The sequence below is a fragment of the Phyllostomus discolor genome, chromosome 4 (assembly GCF_004126475.2).
Source record: "Phyllostomus discolor isolate MPI-MPIP mPhyDis1 chromosome 4, mPhyDis1.pri.v3, whole genome shotgun sequence".
In the NCBI taxonomy this organism is placed as follows: Eukaryota; Metazoa; Chordata; class Mammalia; order Chiroptera; family Phyllostomidae; genus Phyllostomus; species Phyllostomus discolor.
The window spans coordinates 181,925,406-181,942,222 of NC_040906.2; the positions used below are offsets into that span (position 1 = coordinate 181,925,406).

General features: G+C 36.6%; 1 protein-coding gene across 4 annotated transcripts in view; it reads left to right on the top strand.

Moving 5' to 3' along the window:
• Positions 1–1,343: 1,343 nt before the first annotated feature.
• The window catches only part of LAMA2 (laminin subunit alpha 2), a 516,934-nt gene continuing 501,460 nt past the window's right edge, over positions 1,344–16,817 (top strand). For 2 of the 4 annotated variants that reach the window (XM_036024687.1, XM_036024688.1), the window contains exon 1: positions 1,344–1,611. In XM_036024687.1, the coding sequence (XP_035880580.1) occupies positions 1,506–1,611 (106 nt within the window). In that variant the 5' untranslated portion in view covers positions 1,344–1,505. The remainder of the gene's footprint in view (positions 1,612–16,817) is intronic. The other 2 variants (XM_028508983.2, XM_036024689.1) reach the window with 1 other exon arrangement.

The following is a 16,817-nucleotide window of genomic DNA, read 5'->3' on the forward strand; positions in this document are numbered from 1 at the left end:
TACAATGTCTTACATATAAAATAAAAAGGAAATAAATCATCTACATAAAACTATGTACTTCAATATGTAAATACTTGGATAAAACCACCTTAATAGACAAAATGATACAGAAGCCCAAACCTATTCCCAGGGGCACCATTAGTATGGCAGATAGGACATTGATAGTGTCCTGCAGACAATACCATGAGAAAGTGGTTATCAGTGACGTGATTTTCTGAAATGGGAAACAAGATTTGGTAAAGCTAAGAAAAACACCAAGTATATTATTTTCTCAGTGTATGTAGTAGATGCATCCTAGAAAATAAAATTCATGCAAAAGTTTTATGTGCAACATAGACTTAAATTAGGCTTCAAATATAATGCAAGTTTTGTTTTGTTTTGTTTTGTTTTGAACCTAAATGGATGCTCAGTGGCCCATCCAGAAGTCCCCGCAGTACAATTTATGTTGTGGGACTGTCCTACCCACTGTGAGACAAGCAGCACTCTGGCCTCTGGTACACTAATGCCGGTGGCATCGCCAATCACCGAGGAAACCGAAAGAGAGCCTGCAAGTCTCAGAAAAACCCAGTCAGGAGCGGTTTTAAACCTCCTGTGAATCACAGACCATAACAAACAAACAAACAAACAAACAAACAAACTAGTAAGGTCCTGTCATCTGAACCTTCAGTGGCAAAAGAAACTTCCAAAAATTCTGTTGATTAAAGGGAAGAAATGGGGATTGGAAGAGACACAATTTTTAGTCTGAAAGGAAACACGTGTAAAGGCCTTTTTATCTTTAAAGAACTGCCTGGTGACTGAACTGAAAACCTAATTCTGTTCTTCACGTCGATCATGAACATTGCAATGGAGCGAGCGGGTGTGTGTTAGTCTGTTCTGCCCTTGCTGCCCCGCCAGCGCCCTGCCAGCAGTAGTCGCGTGGCCTGATTCGCAGCCTCCCCGGGACCACCATCTGCCCTGCGGTAACTTCTAAGTCTTCTCGGCCCTTGGGAAGGTCTTGTCACCGACGTGAATTACCCGGATACAATGTGCCAGTACAGCCTTGCCAGGCCTTTCTCAGGGGGTGCATCTACCCAGCTTCGGCGAAGTTCCTAACTGTGCACATTTTCCCCAAGTCATGTTTCCATGAGCAGGGATTTTACAGATCACGAAGTGCTTCCACTTCAGTTACTTCCTTTAACTTAGAAGTTCAGCTAAGAGATCACGCAGGGAACGATCCCTCCTCAGAGGGCAGGACCACTACAGGAGAGGCCTTTTTCACCGAGGACCCTTTAAGGGCCTGTGCCTGGACATCCTCGGGGCGAGGGCGTGCGAAGGGGAGGGTGGGGGAGTGTCCTCCTCCCCCCAACCCCACCCTCCGCCCTCGGCGGCTGAGCCAAAGCCAGTGGGGGCTGTCTCCTCCTCTTACCCAGCAGCTGCCGCTCACTCGGCTCACAAGCCAGGGCAGGGGACCAAGCGGCAGAGAATCCTCCGGCTGCTGAGAAGTGGATCCTCTCGGGGCCACCGCGATGCCAGGAGCCGCCGGGGTCCTTCTGGTCCTGCTGCTCAGCGGGGGCCTCGGGGACGGCCAGGAGCATCGGCTGCAGCAGCTGCCCCAGGCGCATCAGCAAAGAGGTACAGTCGAGGCATGGGCTCTAGATAACAAACTTTGTCGGCCAGAGGGTGCTCACTGGTCCCTTCTTCCGACAGTTGCCGGCAGGGGACCGCTTTCCTGCTCTGTCCTTGGGGTGCACTTTGGGGCGAGAGGGTCTAAGGTTGAAGCAAGTTCACTTTTAACTCCCTGAGTTGGGTAAAGGAAATCGCCTGTCTTTTCTCAAAGAACATGAAGTGCTTTTCGTTGTTCATTCGTTTCTCAGAGAACTTACTGTCACTATCCATCCTGCAAATTGAGTTCCAAAATCTTTCCAAGAGGCAAACTTTTAACCAATTGAAAAAGTTTCTCCAAATCAGATTCCTTCCCTGCAGAGAAAGGTTTCCCAGGCTGCGGCTCATCTTGAAAGTTTATGGAAGGCAGCTGATTTTTTTTAAGGGACTTTGTAACTATTTGAACAAGGTTTGTAAAGTGGTTAAGTGCGTGGATTTTTTCTTTCATGTCAACGGCACCTCCAGCCTCCCGTTGTCTTACCCACATCCTATCTCAGGTACCCTATTACAGTGAACTTTCTCCTCGCTTAAAATACAGAGGAGACTGCGATGTCATCTGTATTTTAATTAAGACCAAAATGACCAGATATAAACTGCAGGGGACTTTGCAAAACAGTTGTGTTTAATGTAACTCAAATTATTCTCTTCAGAGAGCTTTAATGTTTATACGCATATCATTTCTGAAACTCTGGGGAACCTTTGAAGAGTTATTTTATGATCATGAATTTTAAAAGAAGCACATGTGCAGTGTTTTAAAAATACAATTTATAGTATACAGTTTCAGCAAACATTTCTGTAAATTGAAAAACATGCATCAAAGGAAAAATTAAGAAATATTTAAGGTTTGTTCTCCTATATCATATAATTTACCCTAAGAGTAAAAAACATAGAGGTTAGCCGCCTTTGAAAGTTTTAATGAGGCTGTGTCTGCCAAATTTTTGGAATACACTTATTCCTCTTCCAGTTAACTGAAATAAAGCTGTGTCTAGTAGCTCCGATAGTTTTCCTCCTGTATTCTAGAGTTTCTAGCATTACTATTTTATTTAAAAAGGAATTAAAAAGTACTCTAAGCTTCTTGTTACAATACATCCCTGGTTAAAATTCTGAGAATAAAAATGATCTAAGTTCACCATATGATTTTTCCTTCTATTTTTGCTTTTCCTTCTCTGAGAGGTAAAATGAGGTCAATGTGGCTTAATTAATAGCATTTATGAGACAGTGATTTTGAGAATAGATCTGACAACTGATTTATAATAATACTATTTTTAAGTGTTAACTGTGCTCAGTTATAAAATATGCTTTAACAATACACAATCCTTTAATACTGTCAGGCAGCTGGGAGTGAGAGAGGCCGGGAGCACCAATCCTTCAGCTCGCTTGCAGAGTAGGGACCAAGTAGTTCCTCAGAATTTTCCTTAGTGCGTTTCCCTTCCCCTTTCTCTCCCCTCTCCTCCTCTCCCCTTCTCTCTTCTTCCCTCCCCCTTCCCCATCTCTCTCTTTCTTCTTTGCTTCCTCACCCCTCTCACCTCCACCCTTCCAGCTCAACCTCTCCTCCCCTCTCCTTCCCTCCCCTCCCCTCTTTTCCCCTCCCCTTCCATCTCCTTACCCCCCCTTCCCCTCTCCTGCCCTCTCCTCCCCTCTTCTCTTCTCTTCTCCTCTCCTCTCCTCTCCTCCCCTCTTCTCTTCTCTTCTCCTCTCCTCTCCTCTCCCCTCCCCTCCCCTCCCCTCCCCTCCTCTCCCCTCCCCTCCTCTCCCCTCCCCTCTCCTCTCCTCTCTTCTCTTCCCTCTCCTCTCCCCACTGTCAAATAAAATGAACTCTGATTTCTATGGTCTAGGTATAGCTTGAGGTAAATGCAGAAGGGAACTTTTATATTGCCATTTTGTCGAAAGAAAACTTGGATGCTATATACAATAAGGGATTTTATGTAAAATAACCCTAACATTGAGTGTACTATATAGACTGCTATATTCTACAATCTAGAATCTATTGTATATTTTTATGGATTCTTTGTAATATATTTAGGATTGATTCAAGGATAAATGGTTGAAACCTACTTAGTAAAAGTATATATATATATATATATATATATATATATATTTCATAATACCTTAAGTTTGTATAGTGCTTTATAATAAAAAAATGCCTTACATGCCTGAGCTTATTTAACCTTCCACTACTGTTACCCTTACTGGACACATTGAAAACCTGAGGTTTCGAGTAGCTGTGACTTCAGCCAATGCAACTGATAATAAACTTACTTTTAGGAACTGAAATAACTTAGTTTTGTTTATGCTAAAATTCTCTTTTTATGATACCAATATTTCTTTCTATTTATTTTTTGAGGCATATTTCCTTTTCAGTGCTGTGCTAAGTCAAGTTCTTAGTGAAAATCATTGGATAGAGTTTGATGGAAGTGTTTTCTTGGCTATTGTCACCTTTTTCCTTTTTGATTATACTAGCCCTGACATTCTTCGCCAAACACTATTGTTGAGAATGAGCTCTGTTTTTTGTTTTAATACAGTGCCAATTTATTAAGAATGTTGACATGAAGCAATCATTTTTAAATGTTGAATTGAGTTAGAAACTTAACCAGATATTTTGTTTGTTTTAAAAAATCTTGTGTGGTTTCTATAACGTATAAAACTGTGGTATGAATAACATTGATTCAAAAAGAATTGTATTTCCAAGAAATCCTTTAACCAGATTTTAGTGACAAAATAGAAGAATGATAGTCAACGTGGTTTTGCATTTCAGTAAGACAGTGTTACAGTCTTTTCCTGACATTTTTGTGAATAGTATGTGGCAATGGTAATGTAATGGTAGGTAAATCATAACTGATTGAAAATAGTTATGAAAGAATATTGGATAATGGGTTGAAGTTAATCTGGAAAAAAGGTGTCTAGAAGTGTGAGAGACATTTTCTTATGTTTATTTGTCCTGGTAATGGCTTGATGAAAAACATGAAATTCAAGCTTATCAGAATTTCAAGAGGTCCAGAATTGATTTTGGTAGCTAAGCTGGTAAAAAACAGAGTCAGGAACTTGAAAGAACTCTGTAGTGTGTACCACGAATAGGAGATGCATGAAGTTGGTTTTATTATTTGTATCTAGATGTCAAATAATTTCATTTGCCTTATTCTGGAAATTTGTTGTCTGCTTTATATGCATAGGAAGGAATACGAAGACAGAATGAGAAAGGACAAGTCTGAATTTCAGTAATTTCAGTATGAACATATAGTGTGACAGGAATGTTAACCAACTCACTTTTATAAAAACTCATAGAAGCAGCTAAGGCTGTTGTGGCTCAGTGGATTGAGTGCTAATGTGTGAGCCAAATGGTCTCTGGTTCAATTCCCAGTAAGGGCACAGGCTTGGGTTGCAGGCCAGGTCTCCAGTAGGGGGTGCATAAGAGGCAACCACACATTGATGTTTCTCTCACTCTTTCTCCCTTCCTTCCCCTCTCTTTAAAAATAAAATAAATAAAACCTTTAAAAGACTCATAAAAGCAGACTGGTTTGTGCTCCACTGACAAATAGATATGAATTCAGAGGAACTGGAACACAATAGTTAGGAATCTGAAAATTCCAAGTATAGTTTGTTAATTTAGAGAAAGAAAGATTGAGAGAATCCAAGGGATATCCTCAAAGTTTTGGAATGTTGTTATATGCAAGAGAGGCTAAATGCCCTTCCTAAAGCCTAAACTCAGATCCATAGAAATATACGACCAAGAGGACTGTTTAAGTTCAATAAAATGGGAGGAATCCTGCCCCTTCTCCCCATTCTGATCTGTTCAGACATAACTGGGGGAGCACCTAGCTTCTGGAAATGTGCATGCGGTGAATAAATACACACCTTTTGGGGGATGCTTTGGTATGGATTTCCTCCACAAAGAAGTTAGGACTCATGGAGTCCCCAGTCCTTTTCTGAGTCCAGCATTCTAGTATTGCATTCTATTGTCTTTGGAGTGCAAACTTGCATTTAAACTTCTGAATTCTTTAAAATGTCAAGTAAATACTAAATGTACATAACTATGTTTTCAGATGCCTTTTGGGATTTAAAATAAAAACATGTTTGAGACAGTCCTCACACATTGTTGGCAAGCATGCTTCAAAATCTAATATGGAATTTCCACCTCACCATCAATTGCAGTTCTAAAATATCCTGTGCTATAAAATACAAGAACACTTTATAAATTACTTGAGAAGTTTTTCAGGAGATTTACTGTAGCTGTAAACCTGAAGTTAACTTTTTGGAGTATCTTCTTTTGCTTCATATGTAACTTACTGGCTCATTTACTACATACTGGTCTAATAGTTTCAAAAAAATCATTAATTACAGATAAATTTATTGCTGAGAATAAGAACATTCAACATTGACTATTATAAGTATGTAAAATTTTAATGACAAATTTTATATTATGATTTTTATTCTCATATATCAGTATATGCAAGTTGCTAATCTATCTTATTTTTAAAGCTTTTATACTAGGATTTCATACAAAATGAACTCAAAGAGTTGCTAGGGATTATGTATGTGCTCTGCCGATTCTTCCATAATTCATCTCAGTTACCATAGATCCTAAAATATGGGATGATTGACACCTACACAAATAACTACTGTGTTTACCTTTTGTAAATGTAACTATTTCAAAACTTAAATACATATTCCAAGAGTTATTCCTAGGTACAACTGCTGAAGAAGGTATGAGTCTATATTTTATAGGATGGATTTAGTTAAATGGGAAGAACCTCCTAAGCAGGTGGATTTTTAATTCTTATACCTTTCAACTGTAGCACAGTAGGTATGACAAAAAGTTTACTTTTGGGTAGATCTTATTTCACAGCATTTTTCTCAGTCTCCACTTATATAATGCAGATAATTGTCACTTTTTTATTCATACACTTAGTAAATACCGATTATTCATTAACAATGACTAATGCGCTAGACATTTCTACTTGGATCTCTGAGACTGAATCATTGTTCCTTCTTTTGATTGGAGTAGATTTGGCAGTGAACTATAAAAAAAATTCACTTGAACATTATGTGATGTCACACATCTTTCATAATCTGCTTTACAACCATGGGGTCACAATTCTGGACCACATTAGAAGTAGGAGAATTGGGACCTAGTGGGGTCAGAATAGGGGAAATTAACTTCAACCTGGCCTATACACACACAGCATGATCACTGGGTGGCTAGCTGTCTCAGTTATGCAGTCTGAAGGATGTATCAAATGCATGGTTGTTTCCAGGCAACCTACTTTTCCAGTGGGATTGTGCTGTGTGGTTGCAGCATGGCTGGAAGAGCTTCCAAACAGGGTAATGATAATAATAAAGATGAATGGTGACTCCAGGTCATCTGCTCAGTTTGCAACAGGCCCTTATTTAGCTGGAGACAGGGAACAAGCTCAGAAGGGAAGTGTTATCAGTGCCCTGACGGATGGTGAAACAGAAGATTGAGGTTTAGGATTTGTGCACGGTCACAACTTTTAACTGGGTAGCTAACCGGAACTTAGGCAGAAGCCCATTTGTGGTGGATGAGAAAACAAAGTAGAAGTTAGAGAGAGACAGAACTCAATTGCACATGGTTTTCAAGACCCATGCCAGACTCAGTGTAGCCAGACAGGCAGAAAAAAAGATTAGTCCTGTGCTGAACCAACGGGTGACACTGCATTCAAAGGAGAATCCGTGCAGGAGATCAGTGAGGCTGGATGTGCATGTATTGAAATGTGGCTAATGGATGAATGTGTTCAGTAAGTAAAACAGACAAAAATTATCCTCTCTCTTGTGGCGTTTATATTCTAGTTGAGGAATCAGAAAATATGATGAATCTATAATGAATCAGTGATATAACGGACAAGAGTGTTTTATGGAATGTAGTGGGTGATGAGATGCCTAGATAATCAAACGCAGCAGGATACGAAGAGTCAGGAGTTCTAGGAGTGGAGGGAGGTTGGCTGCTATTTTAAATAGAGTGATCAAAGTTGACCTCATTGAGAAGGTCACACTTTAGCAAACACTTGAAGGTGATGTGGGAGTGCTTCATACAGATACCAGGTGGAAGAATAAGTACCCTCCACATAGGGAACAGGTTTATACAGGTCTAAGCTGGCACGTAATGAGAAGGCCAGAGCAGTAATGGGGGCTGGATCACTTTTCCATCTGAGAGAGATGGTGGTATTGGAGAGGTTTGAGCAGAGTTAATGAATGAATGAAATTTTATTTAATATTTATTTTCTATTTACTATTTATTTCTTCCAGCAGGCTGTAATCCTTTGGACTAGTCCAGTATTCCAAAAGCAGGATTGTTTTAGATTTATCTCCTGGCCCAAACCTCCCATTTATAGAGCATATTTCAGTGATTTCATTCCAGAATGTGCTGTATTCTACTTCATGTGTCTTATCATTGGGAAGCTCAAATGAATCTTTGTAAAACTTTTTTTTTTACTTTTGACATCTTGATTCTATTCCACAATTAAAATATTATCGATACTTAAAATGACTCAGGGAACTTCTCCACATCCTTTTATCTTGCCCCAGTGTTCTTGGAACTATGCCATAGTTTTCTTAGAGAGAGTTTAACTAATATGTGTGTTAAAACAAAAGTAAATTATTCATAATCCCACATGAATATGTGTGTGTGTTAGAGTTCTCTTTCTCATTGTTCATTTCAGAGCTAACAGTTTAGATACTATTGTTGAAAATGACACAATGATATATTGATTTGATGGCTTCTTTTATGAAATAAGCTTTGAAATGTTACCTGTTTTTACAATCACAAACTTAGTCTATGCTTTGTTTCGATTTTTATAACTTCCTTAAGCATCATTATAAGTCTTGTAGTAACCTTTGGAGTAAAGTAATGCAATTTTGGCCTGACTAAATTCTATTTAGAAGAAACTTAGGTAAAGAAATTGCTTAGCTTCTCTCTCTCTCTCTGTCTCTCTCTCCTCCTCTCTCCTTCCTTCTCTCTCTGCTGTCTCTCCCTCCCTCCCTTCCTCCTTTCTTCCCCTTTGTTCTTTCATTCTCTCCTCTTTAACCCTCCATTTCTACTTTCCTTCTTTTTCCTTTTTCCTTTAGTATCTTTCTTGTAAATACAATATGGTTGTTAAAGATTTGATTCTAACAAATATAACTTTTAAGAAGACTTATGTGAAACGAAGTTCACTTAAATCTTATTAAACACCACTGATAATTACTATCTGAAGATAGTTTTGAGGCATAATCTAACCTTACATGGTGAGTTAAAACTAGATGTTTGTTTATCAAGTATATATCTGTATACCTATACATGAAATATGTTATTTATTATTTACTGAATTCTTTGAAAAAAAAAGGTCAATGCATATACCAGTGAATGAAAAGAGCAAGACTCAACCAGATACACCCAAGAGTCAAGTTAATCTCAAAATTCCTTCTGAAAAAGTATAAAACACTGACAAAACGATGGAAAGAGCTCCATTTAAAGTTGACCTCTCACTTAAGACAGAAAATTTAGCATACCTTCTAGGCTTGGAGAGGGTATGTCTGTGGATGTACATGTATTTACATCTATGTATGTACTATTCGTAAGTTCAGAACTCACAGCACCTTATTGGTATATTTAGTATATTCCTATTTGATTTGTTTTTTAAAATCATTAGCTTTTCAGTTTTATCAAAAAAATTAGAATAAGAGAATCTGAAAATTGAATTTGCAGAAAAGTCTAGTTGCTTTGATAAATCAATTACAGACTGCAGAATAAATTGTAAATGGGATCATTATATTTTTAGTATGGTAGTTGTACCATTACAACCATAAGGTGAAATCTCTTTTAAGTTTCTGGTAACATGTAAGAGTTTGCCACATCAAATACAGTTTATCCAAAGCCTGTATAGCTACCACAGTTTTCTGGCTCAGTGCCTCCTCTGCCTTTTTCAGTTACTGGATGAGGCTGACAGTACACGGGAGAACATGAGGTAGTGCGGTTGCCATTTCAGGTCGCCACTTCATCTCATCGGCTTGTTGGGAGGAGTATGTAAAATAATGAACAGAAAGTGTGCAGCATCTGTTAAGGCCTCAATATACATATATTTTCAAAATGCCTCAAGTGAATTAAGTCTAAAGACTGTCTTGGTGCCAAGAAATTCTCGCTTAAATCAGCACTTTTTCTCCAATACAGTGGTATAACAAATTTAGCTGAGGCCATTGATGAAAGAATTTGCTCATATACTTAAAAACACAAATAAATAAATATAGTTTTAATTGAAATTTTTGTATTAATAGTTTACTATTATGAACTTTATAGCTTAGCCTACACAGAATACCCATTAGCCTATACCTTTTTATACTTTGAATTTCTATATACATTCCTCTGTTTTGGACATAACCTTGAATAGTAGAAAAAGTAAAGACTTGGGAGGTAGAAACGATTGGTTTCATAGCCATGTTACCACTTTTTTTTCACTAAGAGCAAAAACCTGAGTCAGAGTTTAAATTTCCTATTACACTTTTAGAGTTGAATTAAGTGAGATAACATACGTGAAAATACTTGGTAGCTCATCAGTAAATTTTAGCTTTTTTCTTCTTTCCCCTTTGTTATTTGATCACAAAACTCAAAAGTGGTGTTTGCAGTGCAGACAACATCCCATTTTCTGAAGAAAAGCAAAACATGAAAGTTTCTTTGAGTAGACCCTCAGAGATCATATACATGGCAAACTAGGTCACTGCAGAGAGACTGAAGAATTCTGTCAAGGTCAGACAGCAAGTCAGCAGCAGAGACGGGAAGAAACACAAGGTCCTATAATTAGCTAATAGTTATGTTAGTAGCTCAATGTGAGAAGTGATTTAAACAGGCAACAGGATGGGAATTTTAATAGTACTTTGCAGTTATTTATATTTCATATGATATAATAAACATTTTTTCTAAGAATTTCTCATTTTTGGACATGCATTTCTTAGGGATTAATAAACTATTTTTAAAGACCTTTTTAAAATATGTAATGTGTTCGAAAAATATATGACACATAGTAAGTGCTCCATAAAGATTTGTTATTATTTTCAGTCTAGTGGTTCTCAAGCTTTTTGTTAAGATTTCTTTATTCTTTTAAAAATAACAAGCTAATTATACTGTATTAGAAATTTAAATTGGGAAATCCAAATATGCTTACTTCTCAATTAAAAGAAAAGTAATAAAAATAATTACATGTTGACAAACAACATAGTTTTAATGAAAAAGAATTTTATATTCCAAAACAAGACAACATAGTGAGAAGAATGATGCTGTTTTTATATTCTCAAACTGCTTTAATGTCTGGTTCAATAGAATATAACTAGTTTCTTATTTCTGCTTCTGCAAATTATTAGAATATGTTGTTTTGGTTAAATATGTGAAGAAATAACATATACAGGCATGTTATTGGAAAATGGATGAGTATTTCAATGCCCTTTAAGGTAGCTATATGTCTTTCATTTATTCTACCTAAATATGTATTATGTTTTTAGAGATTGGCTACAGTATGCTATCTGAAACTATACCAATTTTCCTTTTTTATTCTATAATATTAAATTCCACTGGTTTCTCTTGCACTTGGAAAGAGTTTTTTACTTACCACTGGTTGCATTAGAAAGATCTTTAAATATCAGCAGCTATTAATCTTAGAGTGTTGGAACAGGTTTTCCAAAATTTTTATTTTCACTTGCAAGTTCAAATGTAATCATTAGCAACAAATTTTCTTCAGTTACTTAATTCCTTTTTGACAAAATGTCCATTAAGTCAGACATTTTTAAAACTCAAGAATTCATAGTTTGTTCAACTTTCTTTGGGGTAAAAAGCACATTTCATGAAAAAACGGCTACTTTACTGTGCAACACAAGCAATTTTACAGGGTAGGGTGAAAGTAGGTTTACAGTTGTTCATATGGAAAAACAACATAATAATTAATAAATAATGATATGAAAATAAACTCTGTGTTTCATGTACTCACAACTGTAAACCTACATTTGCCCAACCCTTGTATAAGTGTTTTCTTCTCCAATCAACCATTATATTTCAGTTTACAGTGGATATTAAAAAGATGTGCCCATGGAACAAAATTTAATAAATCAATAATTGTTTTTTCTTCATCAGGGATTTCTTCTGTCAAACTACTTTTTTATTTTCTTGTGTGAGTGTGTGTGGGTAAAGACTAAAATGACCACTAGCATAGTTTGCCTTTATTCATGCTAACACATCATCAGTGTTACCCCTAGTACTTTTGTACCATTTGTGCAAATGTCAATAGAGTGAAAAAAGCAAATAACGACTAAGTCTTGTCATGAAAAGCATTTTTACTTTGAATACTGGCTCACAGGGATCTATGGACTATACTTTTAGCTCTACAGAGTAGACTATAGTTGATTTCCTTAGATCTTCAAAGACCATTGCTATGTAAAAATTAATATTGTAATCAGAAAGAGCCTAAAATATTTCAGTTTTTACTCCAGGACAGAAAAACCATGTTTTCCCCCAAAGAACACAAAGCCAGAGAGCTTCTGTTGAGAGAAAAGCAGGGAGTGGTGAAAATCAGCCATACACACTTGGGGAAATTCAAAATATCTGCATGCCATCTTCCCATTTTTTTCTTTCATTTGTCCAATTAGAAGCAGACATAGTTTTCTTGCCCAAGGTGAGAGATAGGATCATCTCCAGTGGATTTAAAAAGTAAACTTATGACCAAGGTTTAACCCAAAGGAAGAATACTAATATTTGGAATCCTGAATTAGCAGGCCTTAATGAGCTCCCAAATTCACATCGGGATGGACATGCATTTCAGGAGTATCCTTGCTGGAAGCACTATGTCTCATGTGTCTCTTGAAATAATGAGTTTTCTTTCATTCCACCCCCCACCCCCCAAAACTTTGAAAGTTTTCTGCTTTGAAAAGCATTCAAAAGGGGTTATAATATTTGGAACCCAAAATATGATCCTCTACACTCTGCCCATCTTGTCAAAACTGTTATGTAGGTGTCTAATGGTGGATCTAAACTGTTTCTCTTGGTTTCTTATGAGATGTCCAGAAACTTAAGGATTCACCTTCTGACCCAAATTCTCACTCTTTGGAGGATCTGTTTCCTGCTTCCCTGATAGGTAAGAAATTTAGATTTGTAGAACATGGTTATTATCAAACACTGGTGTGTTAAAACCTGAACAGTGGTAATATTCTTATAGACTAAGTAGACAACTTGCTTAGAACCTTTTTAGCATTATAATTTAAATAACTAAATTTTTGAAGATCATGTGTTTGGAGCCCAACCTACCATCTCTTTTTCTAGTGTCATTTATCTTTAATCATTAGGCTGGTTTTACAAGGGGACCCCCCCCCCAAAATTGAAGTTTATTTATAAAAAATTGTGTATTTATTCTTACATGTTTAAACTTTAGTCACCTTCAAAATATTGTCCATTTGACGCAATACACCTATCGAGAGTTTTTTCCACTGCTCAAAATGGTTTTTGACCTCTTTATTTTTGATGCTTTTTAGTGCTTCTGCCGGTTTTTGTTTTACCTCTTTCACAGGGGCAAACTGTTTCCCTTTGAAGACATTTTTCATCTAAGGAAACAAACAAAGAAAGTGCTGGGGGCAAGAAAGGATGAATAGGTAGGGTGGGGCACTGGGGTAGTGCTGTTTTTGGTCAAAAACTGTTGAATACTTAGCATGGTGTGGACAGGTACATTTGTAAATTGCTCATCATGAAATGGGCAAATGCATTGAAAAATTCTTCAAAAACACAAATTCACTGAAGCCAAACACAGCCTCTCACAACAGCTGATACCAGTGGGTTCCTAGAACACTCACTGTGCAGGGAAAGCCTGTACTAAAAGGGACCCCTCTCAGGAAGATTAGTTTATTTCTTTTTGTGTCCCTTCTTGTATATTGGTCAAAATTTATGTTTAACAGATTTGTCTTTTTTTCTATAAAAATCATGTAGGATTAGACAAGGGTAACAGATAATGTGGAATACATGTCCTGCTGAATAGCATGCTTAATCCTCCTTCTCATGACCTTTAAAAAAATTTCATATATATATGTTTTTTTTTTCCCCATATACCTCCCAGTAACATAGAAAACATTATTTGATCCCTGGCTGGTGTGGCTCAGTGGATTGAGTGGTGGCCTGTGAACCAAAGGGTTGGTGTTGCGATTCCCAGTCAGGGCACATGCTTGGGTTGTGGGCCAGGTCCCCAGTAGCATGAGAGGCATGAGAGGCAACCACACATCAATGTTTCTTTCCCTTTTTCCCTCTCTTCCCCTCCCTCTAAAAATAAATAAATAAAATCTTTTAAAAAAAGAAAACATTATTTGATATGGAAAGGAAATATTTTAAAGTATATATTTGATATTTGTTTTGTGGATAACAGTATATTTAAAAATTCTTCAAAAATACTTTTACTATTTCTCTTTACTATATCTTCCTCAAGCTCCTACAAAATATTTCCCACTAAACTTTCAAAGACTGGTTTTAAGCATGGGGTTCCTGGCATACTACCTAATATGTGCTGAGTAAGCAAAACTACCCTAAAGTTTCTTATCTATCTGTGGATATTAACTCCTCTGGACAAAACATTTTCCTCTCAGGGAATTTTTCAGATTCTAGGAGATCCATAAAAATTTTTGAATCTAACACGACTGTGTTTAGGCTCTTCTGAATATAATTCCATGGATCAGGTCAAAGTTGTTTCATGTATGCAATGAATCTGTCCTGTTTATTATTTTCAATTAGTCAATGAGTTGAAAACCAGTCCAACAATCTTTTAGACAAATTTCAAGAGCTATTGCTATTGGAAAAAGCTAGAAGGGCATTTAATCAACTAGTTACTCTTCCAAGATCTTTAGATATTTAACAATTAGAAATTACTAAATCAAATTTTAAAATAATAGGACTTTTATTATTATCTACTGCTATATCTCCAGTCTCTATTCTGACATATGGTAGTTACTCAATTAAAAAAAATGAATAAAGACATCACTTTTGACAGATCAAATGGTTTCATTTTTTAAAAACTTCCATGTACTTTTTTCTTAATGCTTTTATAGTGTGAGTGAATATTTTAATAAAATATAAATTTTCATAAGTACTGAAACACAATGTATACAGATATAAGATATTATTATAATACCACTTAAGTAATAAATAAAATATTTTAGAAAGTGAGGCGACTTTAAATTATCTTGCTTCTTGAGATACATTTTTTTTTTTTACCTGAGGATATTCCAGGCAGAACTGTGCAATTTTTAAGCTCTGGATTTAAGACTACTCCCTGGTCAGTGTGGCTCAGTGGATTGAGTGCTGGCCTGTGAAAAAAAGGGTCGCTGGTTCGATTCCCAGTCAAGGTACATGCCTGGGTTGTGGGCCAGGTCCCTAATAGGGGGCACACAAGAGGCAACCACACAATGATGTTACTCTCCCTCACTTTCTCCCTCCTTTATCCTCTTTCTAAAAATAAACCAAAAAAGTTTTAAGTATGCATAGTTATTGGCTGAGTCAGAACTTTTTTTTACATGTAAGGGAACCTTGGATGAGAATTATAATATGTAAAATTAAAATGTCCATTCAAGATGTAAATTCTTGAGATAGAGTATATATAACTCAAATAGGTGCCTTTATTGTCATGTGTTTCCATTTTTCTTTGTTTTTTCTCTGACATTTCCGAAGTCCTTTTTATTTCAGGAAAAAAAAACTTTAAGAAAACTTTTCACCAGGCCTTCATAATATGTCAAATAATACATGCATGTGCTTAGATGCTGCTTCTTCCTTAAAGTTATTGTCAAAATGGTTACATACCTAGAATTAAGAAAAGAGATCTGTAGTTTAAGAAACATGGCACATTTATTCTTGTTTTAAGAACAGAACTCTAATGTAAGGCAAGGCAGAGCTGATCCTTCAGCAAATGAGGGTTTTGTGTTTGTTTGTTTGTTTGTTTGTTTTTCTTATAGAATTTGAGAGAAGGTGGGACAGCATAAGACTTTTGAGCATGGCCCAGGTTTCTTTTGTTAGTACTTTACCCTCACTGCATAGTACAGAGCCTGGCAGACAGAGTGGTCACACTGAATACTGAATGATGAAATAAAGGAGAGCTAACTTTTAGGAAAGGACACATACTTATAGGTATTGAAAATTATGGAGATACTTAAGAGCATTATGCCGTCCAAAGTAGACAGTTAAAGTTTCTACTCAAGTACAAAAAAAAGAGAACCAAAGGTAGAATTAGCAGGACATGAAGAAAAGATGTGAGATCTTGGAATGCTAAAACATGATGTTCCCACTAAATATTTAAGTATGTGATGCTTTTAGGAGTTCTCCAGCCCTCATTTTAAATATATCATAGAAGCCAATATTCAAGATTCCCCACCAGTTTCCTTCCTGATGCATCCATACTTTCCAAGCTTATTTCTTGGAAGATTCCAACTTTCCTTTTTCCAAATTAAGTTTCCATTCACTTTTTTTTTTCCAAAAGACAGTTCTCTCCCTGTTTGTCTTTACTAAGCTACCTGAACCATCACAAAACTTTCCTCTTTCCTTAGCACACCCACTTTTGCACACCATGCCTCCTCTTTTAAGATGGAGTGAAATAACTAATTTCCTCCATGTGCTCAGTGATGAATACACTTCTGTCTGATCACATCTGTCACCTCAACCACACAGATCATTATATATAGTACAAGTCTTCATCATATTATGTACTTGAATTTTTATTTTTCTTCCTTGATTTATGTATTCATGTGCTGAGGCTGTGGGAGAGGTGGGCTTTGTGTTGATATTATCTATGTTTTTTTTTCTCTTTAAAATATCAACTGAAGCACCTAGGGATTGGATTTTGTGTGAACTCAAGAGGTCATTACAACACTTTCAATTGGGCATTTACTTAAATGGGAGAGAACAGTGGCATAGCACTGTAATTTTTATTGTCCTGGTGAGTATTCTTCTTAGATAAAGAAAAGTAAAGTGATTGAAAAGACAATGTGATCAAATAAGGAAAATAATCTGCAGTCAACTATGGAATTGTTAGCATACTAGCAAATTTCTGTAAGTATTCTACTAAAACTGGGACTATCACACATTTTAAAAATTTCTGTTCAGCCCTGGCTGGCGTAGCTCAGTGGATTGAGCATGGGCTGCGAACCAAAGTGTCGCAGGTTCGATTCCCAGTCAGGGTACA